The sequence below is a fragment of the Typopeltis vanoorti genome, chromosome 12, assembly GCF_054136105.1.
Source record: "Typopeltis vanoorti isolate ZY-2024b chromosome 12, IOZ_Tvanoo_1.0, whole genome shotgun sequence".
Classification (NCBI taxonomy): Eukaryota; Metazoa; Arthropoda; class Arachnida; order Uropygi; family Thelyphonidae; genus Typopeltis; species Typopeltis vanoorti.
In genome coordinates, this window is record NC_143560.1 from 25,541,449 (window position 1) to 25,560,158 (window position 18,710).

Genomic DNA, 18,710 nt, shown 5'->3' on the forward strand with positions numbered 1-18,710 from the left:
ACAACTAAATGATACATGATGCTACAGCTGCACTGTGAAGACATGCCAGTAGGAATGTGTGCATGTAGATAGCATAGGAATGGAATGATCTGGGTTGCAAGGCAAGTAGTAGAGTCCTGAGGAGATATATGGGATAAGCAGCGATAAAGATCAGCAGGCATGGGCAGGTATGGAGAAGTCAGCTAAAAGTTGGCAAGGGTAGGACTAATTATACACCCAAAAATCAATTGTTATTCTTATTTGCAAATGACTGGAGTACAATAGAGAAATGAAACTGTTGTGCTCATTGAGTTTGTGTGTCTGCAAATTATTGGAATGTGTGAAACATGGTTAGACAAGGATGATATCTTGAGAGGAATAGAAATCTAGAGTTACAATGCATTTTTTAGGATAAAAGGGCAAGAAGGAAGGAGGAGAAGTGCTGTTGATTATAGCAAGGGAATTATGTTTATGTAAGGTGGTAATGCCAGGAGAAAAAGTGGTAATGGTGTTGAGGCAGTATGATAATAAGGTAGAGGTTGATAGAATAACATTTTCTGGGTGTTGCTATATCTGGGTATAGGCTGGGAAAAGTGGAAGGTTGAGATAAAGAAATGTACAAGCAAACTGGCCTAGTGAACATGGGTGATCATTATGTCTTGTCTTAAACTTTCACAAACCATTAAGGTTCTTAGCTGTGGACTTCAAAACAGTGACCATCTCGAGGATAAGGTGGTTGGCCCTATGCCTTCTAGTGGGTCCTATGTCTGTAGCTGTAGATGCATGTATTCATGGGGCCAATTTGCCTTTTCTGGGAGATGAAAAACCCAAGTTTCCAGTTGAAAAAAACTCCCTATCTCCGTATGAGACCAGCTAACTCATATTAGCCAAAAGAAACCAGATAAAGGGTCGTCACGCTTGGATGGGAATCGAACCCAGGTCTTTCCAACCAAAGGGCTTCATCTATACTGACTGAGCTACGGAGGCTCAGGTGATCATTATGGATGATTTTAATCATGTTAATATAGATTAGAATGAAGAAATAATAATGCTGATGAGATTAGTAGACTGAAGTTTAGAGGGCATATTGCTAGTTGCAAAGGCTGCACATCATAGTGCTGCTATGATAAGAAGCACTCTAACATGTAGGGATAAGAAAGTGGTTGTGCCACTGTACAAGTACTAATCAGACCACACATAGACTATTGTGCTTAAATCTGGTCACCTGGTTTTCAATGTGATGTGGAGACAATGGAGAGGGTCCAGATGCAGTTGAATGAACCTCCCACGATGAGTCTGTCGGTTCCATGGAGGGTGTAATAATAATAATCATAATAATGAAGAGATTATGCATTAGAGACAACCACAAAATCACGCAGGCACAGAAGAATGTAAATCATGATCATGCTAAAGCCAGAGAATAAGTATTTCAGGAGTAAATTTTTATTGGTAAAACATTTTGAGATACAAAATATTTTATTTCACAACTTAAAGTTGTTAAGACGTCAAAAATCGAATCGGATGCTAATATTCAAGGCAATAACAAAATTCCATTCCATGAAAATTAAAACAAGCACAATTCTTTGAAGGCACATTATTCACTTCGATATTCCACAAAAACTGTATATCAAAATTTCATATTGCTATATTATACTCCGATGTTTTTGAAGTTGCTTGATGGCCTCTAACAATTTCTGCCGACTGCTTGTACTTTTAATTCCAATTTCTTGAAGATCTTCATCAGTCATATTTTTAAAGACATCTACATCAATCTTGAAAATAAAATAAAATACACAAAACTGAACAAAAAAATACAGTCAATCAACATAATTATATTTAGCAGCCAAATTATGAGGTACTTTTACAATAAGTGCACAAATTTATTTATACAAATGTACATTTATTACTTGTCCCTCCATTACTTCTACTGATGAGTTAAATGTAAATGAAAACAATTGTAAATTTCAATTCTTTGTTTCCTGAAATAAACTACTGTATTTTTTGATAGATAACACGCACCCCCAACATTTTCATCATGCCTTTTGATGTATAGATAACGCGCATGCGCCAAAAAATCCTACACAGCGCAGTTCAAGATAAGTGGTAGAAGTAGCAAAGGAAAAAGGGAATCATGAAGCTGGTAGATTGTTGAGTGTTGGAGAAAGTAGTGTTTGTGAATGGCGAAAGGCTGAAACAGTCCTGAAATGTTTACATATGAGGAAACGTGCTATGAGGTTTAGAAGGTGCTTGTGGCCAACCACAGAAAAAAAATTGTTTGATTGGGTTGTTAGTGAAAGAGCTAAGGGTATCAGAATATCTACTGTCCGTGCACTGCAGGAATCTAAAAGAATTGCACAAAACGATACTATAAAGGATTTCAAGGCCTACCCTTGAAATCCTTTATAGTATTGAAATCTTGGGTTTTTGAATTTATGAAGAGAAACAATTTAAGAAATGGTTTCATTAAAGCACAAAGGAATGCAGTGGTATCCGGTAACGATGATTATGCATGGATGATGTATCTTCCAAAATGGAAGCTGAAGAAATACCAAACAAAATTTTTAACGCAATTGATTCTTTCAATATTGAGTCTGATGAAGAATTTTTTGGATTTGAATAGTGTAATGTTCAATAAATATTAAGCAATACTTCTACCTTAGTTTTGTTATTACATTTAATTTACCTTTCATACCTTTCTAATGTATATCGCGTGTATTCATTTTTAACGAATTTAGACTTTTTTGTATAGATAACACGCACATTATCTATCGAAAAATATGGTAATGAAATTACCATATATGTATACATATTTGTTCATTTATTTCTTAATTTTTTTCTTTTAAAAATACAAGAAGAAAACAACTCCCATTTTATAATTAGCCTCCATAGCTCAGTTGGTGGTGATGATGATGATGATGGTGTTCAGTTTGAAAGACCTGAATTCAAATTTCATGAATTTAGAAGATTCTGAATTCATTTTGGAAAATTATGGAGACAACTACCTTGTTTGAGTAAAACTTTAGTTTAACATAAACCAAAATCAACACTCGACGTTTCGACTTTCATATCAAGGTCATCTTCTGGAGCATATACACTATATACAGAGAAACAAGCTGTACTACAATCTACATGGTTTGCTAAAGTTACTGACCAACCGTTACAACAATTATTGGCCAGACCTCTGGTGAAAAAAAAAAAAAAAAAAAAAAAAAAAAAACTCTTGACTACATCAATGCTAGATTCCTATTATTATCTATTGGTTACAAAATTACATTGGGCTGGAGAGCAACATGTTTATATATATACTAGGGGGGCTATGCCCTCCTGGTGCCTATGCCCCCCCACATGTTCTGGACTGGTAGGCCGGTTCTCCTTGAATGAATTCTGATGACTTGAATTTTGAAGCCTTGACACTCAGGGTAGCCCCTGAGTGTCAAGTCTTCAAAAAGGGGGGCTCTTCCCCCATGGCGACACCCCCCCCCCCGAGTTCCGGACTGGTAGGCCAGTTCTCCTTGAATTCTGATGACTCGACACTCAGGGTAGCCCCTGAGTTTCAAAACGTTTGAAAAAAACTTGACATACAAATGTGACCATGACATACAAACATGACATAACAAGGCTTATTATTTTATATATATAGGTTAGATGTTAATAACATGATTATACGTATAAATTTCAACCAATTGGTATGGAATAGCCTTGTTATGTCACGTTTGTATGTCACGTTCTTGGAATTCCAGATTCTTGGAATTTTCATGCCACCTTATTGTTGATATTAGGGTGGTTAATCAGAGTTTTGCAGGCTTCTTTAAATTTTCTTTCATAGCAGGTTTTTGTATGGCGTAAAGAGCGGGTACTTTTCCAATCAATTTGGTGTAAGGTGTTGAGAGCGTGACCTGAGAGGCCTGCTTCACCAAAATTGTTATATTTAATGTCTTTTGTATTTTATTTTCTTATAGGGATTGTACGTCCAGTTTCACCAATATAAGGTAAGTCACAGATGCAGTAGATGCAATAAACTCCAGGATGTGCCAATGGGAGGAGATCCTGAATTCAGATCTGAAGTAGATTCTGAATTCAGATCTTACAAATTAAGGGGTATTATCATCATTATGAAAATTGCATCATATAGAGTACACACACACACATACGAGGATCATCTGAAAAGTTCTCGACCTCGAACATAGATAGCAACACTATCAGCAAGATTTTTTTTTTCTAAGTTGGTACATCTGTCATAAGCATCCATGTGAAATTGCAAGTCATTCTATCAAGTAGTTTATTTTATACAGCTGTCTGAAGCAAAAGTGTTGTCTGTATCCCGTGAAATGGATAAAAGAAATTCAATCGAAGTTCATAAAGGTTTATGGGCACTCTTTTCCCTCATTTTTTGACAATTAAGAAATGGGCTGCCAAGTTTAAACATGGCCGAACCAGCCTTGCAGATGATCCACATGAAGGACGTCCAAAAAGTGTAACACCACCAGAAATCACTGATCGAGTGCACGATATGGTATTGGATGACTGGTGAGTCGAAGTGCGTGAAATTGCTGAGACTATAGGCATTTCAAAAGAACATGTAGGATATATTTTGCATGAAATTGCTCAAGTGCATGATATGGTATTGGATGGCTGGCGAGTCGAAGTGCGTGAAATTGCTGAGACTATAGGCATTTCAAAAGAACATGTATGATATATTTTGCATGAAATTGCTCAAGTGCATGATATGGTATTGGATGGCTGGCGAGTCGAAGTGCGTGAAATTGCTGAGACTATAGGCATTTCAAAAGAACATGTAGGATATATTTTGCATGAAATTGCAAATGAAAAAGCTTTGCACAAGATGGCTGCCCGCTTGCTCACAGCAGATCAAAAACGCACTCGCATGAAAATCTCTGAACAGTGCTTGGAGCATTTTAACAAGAATAAAACTGATTTTGTGTGTCGATTTATTACTAAGGATGAGACTTGGATTCACCATTACACACTAGAATCCAAACAGTAGTCAAAACAGTGAACAGAAGCCGGTTATTCAGTGCCAAAGAAGACAAAGTCGGTTCCATCAACAGGAAAGTTCATGGCATCGGTGTTTTGGGATGTTAAAGGCATTTTTTTTATTAATTATCTTGAAAAGGGTAAAACAATAACCAGGGAATATTATTCCAATCTTTTAACCAGACTAGAAAAAAATTCCTGAGAAAAGACCTGATTTGCAGAAAAAAAAAATCATTTTTCATCAGGACAATGCACCTGCCCACAAAGGTGTTTTGGCAATGGGAAAATTAAGGGATCTTCACTATGAATTGTTGGAACATCCACCCTATTCCCCAGATTTGGCTCCTTCCGACTTCTATCTCTTCCTCGCTGGTTAGCGTTTATCTTCAAATCAAGCGGTGATTGCAGCTGTAGAGGGATATTTTGCATATCTTACTGAAACCCACTACAGGGACAGGATAATGGCGCTGGAGCATCACTTAAATAAATGTACTAGTCTCAAGAGAGAGAGATTATGTCGAAAAATAAAATAAGTTTGAAATTATGACTGTTTCATTGTTTTTTCATTGTTAGGCCGAGAATGTTTCAGACTACCCTCATATATATATGGCTGTATAGATGGGTTAGCCAGTCTGGCATGAAGGCTTTTGTAGGACTTTTCTCATGCAAAATATCACAGAGAACATTGATAACACCTATACTAGATTGGACTGAAAAAAAAAGAAATAAAGATCAGGATTGCAAAGGGAAGAACAAATCTGAAGGCCATGGATAACATCTGGAAAAGTAAAGTGATCAGCCTGCAAACAAAACTAAGAGTATTGGAAACATGCATCTTCAGCGGTGTACTGTACGGATCTGAAACGTAGGTAATAAATAAGGAATCAACAAAAGAATTTTGGCATTTGAAAGAACTTGTTACAGGAAGATTCTAAGAATAGGATAGGTACAGAAAATCACCAATGAAGAGCTCTATCAGAAGATTCAACCAAAACAGAATCTAATGCAGAAGATTATAAAACGGAAGCTGCAATTATTTGGACACATCTGTAGAATGAGTGAGGACCGGAAGATAAAGACATTTATGTTTGGTATTTTGGATGGTTTAAACAGAAGAGGTAGACCATACAGAGAATGGATAGATGATATAAAAGACTGGTGTGGAACGGGTGTACAAAAACTGTGACACTGTGCACTGGACAAAGAAAGGTGGAAGAAGATAATGAACCAGGCATCAGACATCAACGGGTAGTGAGCCCATGTTTCGTGATGATGATACTAGATGCCACATGTTCCATGCTACAAATTGTCAAAAGCAGCTAGCAAAGTCTCTTTGTGATATAAAAACTACCCATTTCAAAACCTTGATTGAAAATCTAACTTTAAATAATATGGATATATTGGTAAGTTTTGACATTACCTCACTGTTTACCAATAATCCCTTGAATGACACCTTAACACTCTTTAAAAAAAGAGTTTTCAAGCTCCTTCTGATATCTTATGTTTCTTTTCCTTTGCCACCAATTACAGTTATTTTTCTTGGAGGAACAAAATTTATAAACATATAGAGGGAACTGTATGGATTCTCCCTCTCACCTCCACTTGTCAATTTTTAAATGGAAAATGGAAAACTATATAACTGTTTTAGTGAGTTTTAATACAATTTTTGCACTTCAGTTTCTAGTTATTGTATCTATTCAGCATGACAGCAAAACATACCAGTGCTCTTTAAAATAAAATAATCCTAATGAGATTATTTCTAGTATCTTCTTACTAGACATTTAATAGAGACATGTTTTAGACATAGTATAATATCTTCACAACTTCACACATGTAAAAGCAAACTATATAGAATTTATTGCTCCTATATATTTTGCTCAATATATCATGAGCTCCATTCAAGGAGAAGGCAGAAGAATTGGCTACATTTAAATTATGAACACAAGAATGAGTCATACAATAGGTTTCCACGTATCTCAGTCGCAGCTGTACAAGTAGGAGGAAAAACTATTACAGTTCTAGAGATGTAAGTATCGTTGTGTTAAAAAAAAAAAATAAAAATTACAAATAATTAATAGCAATAACTTACCAAAACTTAGAAATAGGCATACAATCTATTCGAATTGGGTTAGGATAGTGGTGTAAGGCTACACACAATTCAAAAAATAGCCGGTCAAATTTGAACCTGTAGTATAGCATCTTTATTTGGTTCCAATGAATTCTGTGTCTAGTGCTGATTGCATGAGAAGCAAGGCCTGAAGCTTCCAATTCCAGAAATCTTATATAATCTTCATGTTTTTTTGGATTCTAATCATAGCAGAATGGTCAGTCTGTCCAAAGCAGCAAAATAACAAGGTATCTGATAAACCAGCAAAGGATAGAGGTGATAATATATCTTTGATAGGAGGTAAGAAAGAAGACAACTCCCAGACTGGTTTGATGATGATATACAGATTATATCTGCAAAAGTCCTTGCTATTTGTTCAGAAGTTCCTTTAAGTAGGGTATGGATCTTTTTAACATCAGACTTCAATCTGGGAGAAGGACAATAATTATAAATTATTTTCTGTATGTATTGAGGTTTCACTGAATCCATTAAGTAATAGAGTGAGTTTTATTTTATTTAATTCTTCTAATAGAAGAGACTCAGAAGAACAAATTGTGCATGCTTGGTGCACAAGGCTTTTGATGATACCTATTTCTGTGAAGGATATGAAGATGTTTGATATATCTGCCTGTAAACTGAAAATTCAATATTACCAGCAGCATTGCAACATATTAGAGTATCCAAAAAGGGAAGAACTATTGGTTCTTCCCTTTTTGGATACTCTTTTGGATTGGAAAAACAGTTCTATGCCTTACATCGAGAATGACTACAGATACAGAACTTTAAAAGAAGCAGCTGTGGTATTACGCACAGGCAATAATTTAAATAGAAATCAGGGCATTGTTCTTAAAGACATATGGAAAAATCTCATCATCTCTCTCTCAGTTCAACAGAATTACAATATGCAAACAACTATAAAACACGTGGTCATGTACCGGTATCTGACTGAAGCTTTCGAACACATGCACGCCTTCCAACAGAATAATCAAATGTAACGGCCTAACAGTTACTAAAGTGTATGTTTTTTGAAATGTAACTCAATGCATTTGTTTTCACACCAGTTCAGCCTTGAAAATGCTAGACAGTGGCTAGTGAAACTTGTTGGCTCTTTGTATATATATTTTATCATTTATCTTCTGGTCTTTTAATAAAAAAAGTTGTTTATTAGATGAAGCTATTGTTCTCCTAAAAGTCCTGATGGTGCCGTCTAGTGGGCTAAGTAGGTGTTCTTGGCTGTTGGGCTGAAGTACCTTCAGCCCAACAGCCAAGAAAGTATTTGTTAAAGTATTATTTAATTTATATCCTTAACTCCATTGTTCAATTCCTTAAGTGTTTTAATAATGCATAACCAACGTATAAGCCTGTCTACGAGAATATACATAGGTATCTATCAAAAAAGCATATTTTCCCTAACAATTATTTTGGAGAAATTTATCAAGTGCACCCGGATGTCTACCTTTCTAGACTGCAACTGAACAAAATCAGCACAGTAGCTAATTCAGATGTGTGTTGGGAAGGATATGCAGTAGGGTGAGAATAACATAGAGATCAGCATTTGTGGCATTAGTTGTGTCAGCTTGGTTGGATTTTAGGTTAGTGAGAGGTTATTTATGCACAGAAGGAATGTAAGTCAGAATAGTCTTCTCCAGAACAGTCCTCAATTGGTAGGGAAGAACTGCCTTCATTACCTTCTTGCAGAAAGTAGCATCGTAATTCAGCAATAAATTTCATGGTTAGTCACTCATGTTCAGGTGTGTCATCCTCATTACTTTCCTTGTCTTCTGGGATCTTTAGGTTTTTTGTTGCAATTTGTTCAACAATTGCAGCCTCACAATCTTCATTTTCATTGTAACATTGAAGGCTATTGTCAATGCATAAAAACTCTTCGTAGTTTCTGACATGTTGCAGTTCCAAAATGATCTCATTTTCATTATAATGAAAATGAAATCAGATATGATTGATAATTATCAGTCATATCTGAGTGTCAACACCTCATTAACAACTACATCTTGTGAAGATATCACCAAATCCAAAACATTAAAGCCTCTAATCGCTTCAGTCACATGCTGAATAAGATATTTATCTCTCAGAAATTCAACAAACTCACTCTCCTTGTTCCCATACACTATCTCTTCCTTCCATTCTATATTTGTGTAATTAAAGTCTCCCATCAGGATCACCTTCTTTTATCATGCCCAACCAATTTGCAACATTTCACAATCAGTATTCTCTACATTCCCTGGCCTATAACAGTACCCTGTCAGATATACTAGCCTATCAAATTCAACTTCACACCACACAGATTCAAAATCTGTGTGTGGACTGACTTCCACACTTCATGGACCCAATTCCTCTGCATTATGAACAGCATTCCACCCCCCCCTTCTCTTTTCACATTCCTATCCTTTTGGAAAGCTACATATCCTTCCATTTCTATTCCTGATATCACATCCTCCTCAGACAACCAAGTTTCATTTATCCAATTATCTTTGGGCATACTGACTCAATCATAACATTCCCTGTGTCTTTGAGGCCATTCTACCAGCACCGACATTCTCTATTCTAGCTGCTATACCACACCCCTCTCTCTTCAGTCTCACCACTCCCATTTTCCTGATTCTGACTCTGATTTCCATTCATACCTGTGTTACGTCCTTACTTCTCCTTTTATTTCTTTTCTATATCTTATGCTGATAGTCTTTATCTTTAATTTCATCTAATATATTACTTTATTCTTACTTATTTATCTCTATTCGTCTAAGTCACTTGATATAACGCTCTTTCTCCCCTTTTCTCTACTATATACCCTTAAATAAAATATTTACTTATCAATATTTGCACAGCTATCTTAATTTTTTCACATGCAAATAAAATGTTTATTTCCTACCAAGTATTCTTTCCATTAGTTCTTTGCAGTCTCATTGGCCTCTTTATATCTTATGTTTTATCTAATCACACAACAATCTAATAGAGTTCACCCAATAAGTATTAACAAAATTTATTTTTTTCGCTGCGCCAGCTAATACCTTGGATAGACGGGATTCTTACCCAGGGCGACCCTCTCAGAGTGATACATGAAAATTAGATCGAATTTAATCCTGTCCCTCCATTTTTTTTATTCCTTTCTCACAGTCGTGGCTCGCTTTATGAGTTTATATACAAGGGTTTAACTCGCTTAGTTCGTTAGTATTTTATGAGCGGTTGTTTTGAATTCATAAGACAAAAGCAGATCAGGCAGGTACTTGAATGAAACATTTTAATAAGCTTGAGGAATTATGCAAATATACATTATAGACATATTATTAGGAATGCTCTCAAGGTAAATCAAGGGCTCAAATTTCAATACACTAGACATAACAAACTTGCATTGACCACTATTACAAGCATCTTTAGCATAAATCCATAAGCTAATATCAAACCATCCTAATACACGTGGTCATAAATTAACACAATAACACACTTCATACATTAAGTTTAGCTCATTCAGAGATATTCTCGGCCTTGTAGAGCAAACAAATCTCAACACAATCTTGGCCCGTACTAAGTCATAGGCTATTCTTACAGTTCCTTAATTTTAGTCCATTACAAAACACTTTCTTAGGGATCACACTCTTCTATAGCTGGAAATAGGAATTCAAAAGTCTACCTTACCGTCTCTGATCTAAATTTCTTTGACCTTCTTCCTGCCTTGTGTGGTCATCAAGGCCTTCTGTTTTTGTTTCTTATGAGGATATCTCCAGTCGGACTGTACGAGTGGAATCTCAGCGAGAAAGATTGGAGGTGGCATGGTAACGTCGCCTTGACCGGACGGCATCCATTTGGTTCCCTCTGTTGCACAACAACGCACAGCTATCCTAGTCCAAGGATATAGCTTGGCCCATTCCTAACACTGCGACAGATGAACCAAATGCCTTCCGCTACTAGCCAGGAACTTCTACGACGGCGAACTCGATCACTGTCCGCAAGATCTGGAACCAGGAATCCAAGAAAAAAAACCTGGAATGGTGCTTGCATGGCCTTTTTGTTTAATTTTCTCCTCTCGGTATTTCTCGATCTTCGCGATGCGCACCAATGTGGTCACGTGTGTTTACGTCAATCTCCTTAGCTCCCTCTATTTAGTCACAGGTGTACCTGATTTCTCTTCCTGGAAGGCGCTTTGGTTTTTCTTTCCAGCACTTCTTTCCCTCCCTTCTTATGCATAATACAGGACGGCAAAAGTGATCCTTGAACCCTGACTCACAGGCATAGCTATTTTAGTACAAGAGACGGGGTTCTTAAGTGGATTTGCCAGCTTACATTGATCTCTACATCTGGCCCTCATTTAATACAGATTATTTTTAACAGCTCTTTATACAATTTTATACTATTCCTAAATTTTTAATTGATTTGCATTTACAAACAGCTTACATTTTATTCTATTGCCAACATTCCACATTCCCTGCCTAAGTTGTATTAAAGTTGTGACCTGAATATTTTATGTTAAAACATTTCCTAGCTTATTCAGGACACAACAACTGTCTCATTCTCACCTTGTGCTGTTGTAACCACATCTTCAACCTTGTATCCATCTTCCTCCTGTCGTACAATCCATTTAGTTGTGCTATCCTGCTTCAGAAGTAGAGTCTGATCATTTACTACATTAACGTCTTGACTCTGTATCTTCTCATAAAACAATAGCCTTTCTAAATGCCCAACATCAAACCCATTCAAATGCAATCCATCAACTTTAAACCATTCAAACTTTCCTTCAAATTCACTCCATAGATTTACAAACTGAACCCCCTTTGCCTCACACAACTCAGACATCTTACTATTCATTATTTCTGTTCTCCTTCTCGATTCACTATTTCCATATTTGGGCAACACACTAATGACTTTTCCAACAACACTGACACAACAGCTTCCTGAAGCCTCTATCAACATTCTTTTTTCCCCAACCGTAATTTCTGCTCATGACTACCACTAATTTTGATGCCCACACTTTCCTTTTCTGCATGCATCAGTTATTTGTTTCATTGTTTCACCAGGAAAGCATGTTTTGGGCACTTTATTAATCATCACACCTCTAATGATTGAGTCCCAATACAATGATATACGACTATCCTTTGACTCTTTCTTCGTAATACTAACTTCCTTCTTCTCATCAGCCAATCTCTTCTTTATATCCTCTTCCAGATGTTTCATTTTACTTTTCATTTTCACTAATTTCTGCCTAAGGTCATCTACTATGGTACCGACTGTTGCTCGCATTTCTAATCGCTCTAATCTACCAAGACACTTTTCACTTATGTTAATGCTTTCCTTCTTTTTGTTTACCCCAACAGTCCACAAATCTTTCACATTTTTAAGTGCATAAATATAGCAAAATCTATGGCAGAACTCAATCTTCGTACCGAAGATTTCCATGCTGCCGACATGCGCTTCTTTATAGACACCATTTTCAGAAGCAGTAAGAACAAACAAAAAGCAAAACACAATATAAACAACAAAAATTCCAACAAACACTACTGAAGGAAACTTATATCCAGACTGAACAAAATGTAGCACAATTTGCAATAAAAAGCCACACAGTACACTAATTAAAAAACACTTTCTTGGCACAGCTCAAATCGACTGCTACGTTTACTCGTGACACTAGCACAACTAAGGAAGTGGTGCTAGTGTCACAAGTGATCATAGATTAAATATAACTGGATTAAAAACTAGAGATATAACTAGATTAAATATTATTTGATACTTTCTTCATAGAAATGCTTACCTCATGATCTTCAAATTTTGCTATGTATTTTTCTAGAGACATATTTTCAAGCAACAGTCGAAGATCTTAAAGAAATAAAAAAATACATTATTTTATATTTTCACATGATACTGTATTAATTTATAAAATAGCATATATTACATCAATTATATGTTAGTAATTACTACAACAGTCCTAACTGGCATGACAATACCTCTGGGAGTCAAGCTACATCATTAAATATTTTTGTTTAATTTTTTTTTAAATCAAAATTTTAGGTCATGGTTTCAGTAAAGAGTGAAACCATGACCTAATAACAATCCTAATACTGTTATTATGAAAGGCAATAATTATTAACATTTTGGGTCATACAACTAAAATGAAAAATTTATTTATGACTAAACAAACGCGCATAATAACCACAGTAATAAATTTTAATAAGTAAATATTTCATCCTAAGTATCTTAGGACATCGTCAGTACAGTTAATTCAAACAATACTAGGAATAACATACAGTTAGGGCGCATGATTACAATGGAATTCCAATATGTGTGCAGTAGCGTGTTATAGAATTAAATTAAAATATATCTGGAGGGGAAAAAAATATTACATTAAAATAAGATAACACATATAAAAAAATTACTTGACACAATTTTGTATGACAATTTCTCATACTTTAGGAATAGCAAGAATGTCATTACGGTTTAGATTTGGTCTGTGAAGTAGGGCTTCAGCACTTTCTTTATATAAACGTTCATGTTTATATAAAGATCTATGTAGAAGTTTAGTCTTTTCCCAATGGATCCTATGGTTTTCAATTCCTTGTTGTGCGAGGCCAGATTTCTGGGGTTTGATAAGACGGATATGGTCTTGATATGCTGAAATGCGTTTATGAACAGATCTACCTGGCTGTCCATAGCAAGACAATTTACAGGAGCATGGAACCTCGTACATGCCAGGTAGCATCAGAGGTGAGACTTTGTCTTTAGGAGACGGTAACAAGGTATGGATCTGGTTGACTGGTTTGTAGGTAGTAGCAAGTTTGTATTTCTTCATAATTTTTAAAAGATGTTTGGAGATGCCTTTGATAAGGTATGGGAATCCTATGGGCTTGTTCTTGTCTATGTTGATGTATGGGGAAGTGACTGATGATTTTTTGAGTTGTTTTAAGATTATATCCATTTAGTATGGCTGTATTTTTGATTATTTTCAATTCTTGGTTTAGAGATTCCTCAGAGGAGCAGAATCTGTGTGCTCTGGTTACAAATGATTTAATGATGACAAATTTTTGAGATGGATGATGAGCAGAAGAATTGTGAATGTAGCAACCTGAAAATGTCGGCTTGCAATAGAACCATCTTCTTTTCTTTGGATGTGTAAATCCAGAAAGGAGATACCCTATGGAGATTCTTTTTCGTAAATTTGATGCGAGGATGAAGAAGGTTTATTTTATCTAGAAACAGGTGTAGTTCTTGTTTGGAATGACCCCAGACAGCAAAGACGTCATCGACATATCGCAGCCAAATTTTTGGTTTGAGTTTAAACGTGAAAGTTTTTCTTCAAGGTATTCTAGAAACAGGTTTGCTAAGTTGGGTGATAAGGGAGACTCCAGTCAAAGGCATCTCCTAACATCTTTCAAAAATTATGAAGAAACACAAACTTGCTACTACCTACAAACCAGCCAACCAGATCTATAACTTGTTACCTTCTCCTAAAGACACACTCTCACCTCTGATGTTCCTGGCATGTACGAGGTTCCATGCTCCTGTAAATTGTCTTACTATGGACAGACAGGTAGATCTGTTCATAAACGCATTTCAGAATATCAAGACCATATCCGTCTTATCAAACCCCAGAAATCTGGCCTCGCACAACACGGAGTTGAAAACCATAGGATCCATTGGGAAAAGACTAAACTTCTACATAGATCTTTATATAAACATGAACGTTTATATAAAGAAAGTGCAGAAGCCCTACTTCATGGACCAAATCTAAACCATAATTACATTCTTGCTATTCCTAAAGTATGGGAAATTGTCATACAAAATTGTGTAAAATAATTTTTTATATGTGTTATCTTATTTTAATGTAATCTCCCCCCCCCCCTCCAGATATATTTTAATTTAATTCTATAACATGCTACTGCACGCATATTGGAATTCCACTGTAATTATGCACCCTAACTGTATGTAATTCCTAGTATTCTCGTTGACAAGCTTATACGTTGGTTATGCATTACTAAATCACTTAAGGAATTGACAACGTAGATACGAATATAAATTAAATTACATTTTAAGAAATATTTCCGATATTTCGGCAACGTCACGTTGCCATCTTCAAAAGGAACTTACAAAAAAAAGGCACGTGCACGTAGGCACTACAACACAGTAACTGAGAATGAAGTGATGAAGCTATTGTTCTCCTAAAAGTCCTGATGGTGCCTTCTAGCAGGCTAAGTAGGTGTTCTTGGCCGTTGGGCTGAAGGTCTGCTGATGTAAGCCTCCCAAATTTGGGACAGTCTCAATTCTCCAAACCTCAACCAAATTTGTTGAGGTTTGGAGAATTTCTTAGGGCTGAGGCTGATTCCATAAATAGCCTTTCGAATTTGTATTTGCTACGGTGCATTGCTGTAGCTTTCTTCCACCGTATTCTGTGGCGTGTATCCAGAGCATGGTCTGCAAGACCAGAATGGCTACACTTGTGAAAACGGATGTAGCCCTTGTGTTCAGAAATTCTGATATTTGCTGTCCTGCATGTTTGGCCAAAGTAAGACAGTTTACAACTGTAAGGGACTTGGTATACACCAGGTAGGTCTAGGGGAAGTGGTTGGTCTTTAGTGGAGTGGATAAGGAATGCCAATTTTCTGTATGGTCTGTAACAGGAGGTCAGGTCATGTTTTTTTAAGATTTTGGTAATTTTTCCTGAGATGCCTCGGATGTAGGGAATGGTGATGGATTTAGAGTAATCCTTGTTGTGGGGGGGGTGGAGAGGTTGTGGTCTGTAGGTTTCAATATTTTTTGGATTTTTTTTGGGGGGGGGGGTAGCCATTGGCTGAGAAAATGTTGAGGATGTGATTTAGTTCAGTGTTTAGGGCCATGTCGTTAGAACAGATTAGTTTAGCCCTGTTGTATAGTGTTTTCACCACTCCATATTGTTGTGTGTGTGTGGGGGGGGATTGTTGGTGAATATACCTACCTGTATGGGTGGGTTTTCTATAAACTGAGAAAACCAAGGTTCCATCAGGCTGGCGAATGACTAGTGTGTCTAGGAAAGGGAGGTTGTTGTTTTCCTCTTTTTCCAGGGTGAACTCGATTCTGGGGTGTTGGTTGTTTAAGTGTGTTAAAAAGGAGAGGAGTGTATCAGAGCCATGTGGCCAAATAGCAAACACATCATCAATGTAGCAAAGCCATATGGTTGGTTTTTGTGGGGCAGAGGCTAAGGCTTTTTCTTCAAAGATAATCAACCTTTCTTCAGTCACCCTGAAGCCTGAAGCACTCAACGCGCTATCACGTGGCCACAACTTTGCCATTGCTCCCAGAAAAATACCTAGTGAGGTTATTATGATTAAGATCAAACGCAGAATCCGCCACCTTCCAAATCAAATTGCCAAAAGTATAAGACTGGATGTAGCTTCTGTCCTCTCCAAAGCAAGACCACCAAAAACCAACATATCCAACAAGGAATACAAACCTCTGCAGGAAATGAGGAATAATAAAGAAATAGTTATCACCAAAGCAGATAAGGGAAATGCAACTATAGTACTTAACCAAAAGGACTACACAGGTAAGCTTAATGCTCTTCTATTAGATCGGGCTACTTACCTCCCTTTGAATACAATCCCACCAACTCAAAAATCAGAAAACTTCACAGGCTCCTTAAGAAAGACACTTCCTGGCCTGTAGAAGTTACCAACAGATTAAAGCCGTTTAACTGTATAACCCCCCCTCCCGTATTTATGGACTCCCAAAAATACATAAAGAAAATGTGCCATTACGTCCCATAGTGGATGGCATTGATTCCCCCACATACAAAATTAGCTAAACATTTGGCCAAAGCGCTCACACACTATACTGGCAACACACCATCACACATAAAAAACTCAGCCCACTTCAAAGCCAGTATAGAAAACCTTACTCTCCAACATACTGACATAATGGTCAGCTTTGACGTCTCCTCCTTATTCACAAATGTCCCACTCAAGGAAACTTTAGAGCTAATCCAAGCTAAATTTTCTCCCGATATCTCAGCCCTATTTCAGTTCACAATGAACTCGGGCTATTTCGTTTGGCAGGGAAAATTCTACAAACAAATAGAGGGGACAGCCATGGGTTCACCACTCTCCCCCACCCTTGGCCAATTTCTTTATGGAGACCTTTGAAGAAAAACCAACCATATGGTTTCGCTACGTTGATGATGTGTTCGCTATTTGGCCACATGGCTCTGATACACTCCTCTCCTTCTTAACACACTTAAACAACCAATACCCCAGAATCAAGTTCACCCTGGAGAAAGAGAAAACAACAGCCACCCTTTCCTAGACACAGTAGTCACTCACCAGCCTGATGGAACCTTCGGTTCTCAATTTATAGAAAACCCACCCATACAGGCAGGTATATTCACCAACAATCCCCCCCCCCACAACAATATGGAGTGGTGAAAACACTATACAACAGGGCTAAACTAATCTGTTCTAGCGACATGGCCCTAAACACTGAACTAAATCACATCCTCAACACTTTCTCAGCCAATGGCTACCCCCCCCCCCCAAATCCAAAAAATATTGAAACCTACAAACCACAATTCCCCCCCCCCCACACACACAACAAGGATTACTCTAAATCCATCACCATTCCCTACATCCGAGGCATCTCAGAAAAAATTACCAAAATCTTAAAAAACATTACCTGACCTCCTGTTACAGACCATACAGAAAATTGGCATTCCTTATCCACTCCACTAAAGACCAACCACTTCCCCTAGACCTACCTGGTGTATACCAAGTCCCTTACAGCTGTAAACTGTCTTACTTTGGCCAAACATGCAGGACAGCGAATATCAGAATTTCTGAACACAAGGACTACATCCGTTTTCACAAGTACAGCCATTCTGGTCTTGCAGACCATGCTCTGGATACACACCACAGAATACGGTGGAAGAAAGCTACAGTAATACACCGTAGCAAATAAAAATTCGAAAGACTATTTATGGAATCAGCCTCAGCCCTAAGAAACTCTCCAAACCTCAATAAATTTGGTTGTATGAGACTACCCCAAACTTGGGAGGCTTACATCAGCAGTTCTTGGCCGTTGGGCTAGAGGGCACCATCAGGACTTTTAGGAGAACAATAGCTTCATCACTTCATTCTCAGTTACTGTGTCGTAGTGTCTATATGCACGTGCCTTTTTTTGTAAGTTCCGTTTGAAGATGGCAACGTGATGTTGCCAAAATATCGGAAATATTTATTAAAGTGTAATTTAATTTATATTCGTATCTGCGTTGTCAATTTCTTAAGTGATTTAGTATTCCTAGTATTGTTTGAATCAACTCTACTGACGATGTCCTAAGATACTTAGGATGAAATATTTACTTATTAAAACTTATTACTGTGGTTATTACGTGTTTGTTCATTTAGGCATGAATTGTCCACAGGTTTCATTGTACAATAAAGAAAAATTTATTCATTAGACAGCAACCCAAAAAAATCAGATTATTAAAGAACAGTTATATCTGGTCATTGACTGGCTGCCAGATGTTAAAAAAAAAATGCAAACTATATATATCACTCACTCCCACTGATTTACAAACATCCAATACTGATAAAAATTCATAAAAACTGATCCCCTTTCCCCAGGTCAATAACTGCTGATACTGATTCCTCACATATAAATTAAC

The 18,710-nt window shown here is 36.9% G+C and overlaps 1 protein-coding gene across 4 annotated transcripts in view; it reads right to left on the reverse strand.

The window, feature by feature from the left end:
- Positions 1–1,400: 1,400 nt before the first annotated feature.
- Positions 1,401–18,710, reverse strand: part of LOC150100639 (uncharacterized) — a 238,425-nt gene continuing 221,115 nt past the window's right edge. For all 4 annotated transcript variants that reach the window (XM_090401516.1, XM_090401515.1, XM_090401517.1 and 1 more), the window contains exons 14-15: positions 12,840–12,904; positions 1,401–1,751 (exon numbers count right to left, since the gene is read on the reverse strand). In XM_090401516.1, the coding sequence (XP_090257642.1) occupies positions 1,623–1,751; positions 12,840–12,904 (194 nt within the window). In that variant the 3' untranslated portion in view covers positions 1,401–1,622. The remainder of the gene's footprint in view (positions 1,752–12,839; positions 12,905–18,710) is intronic.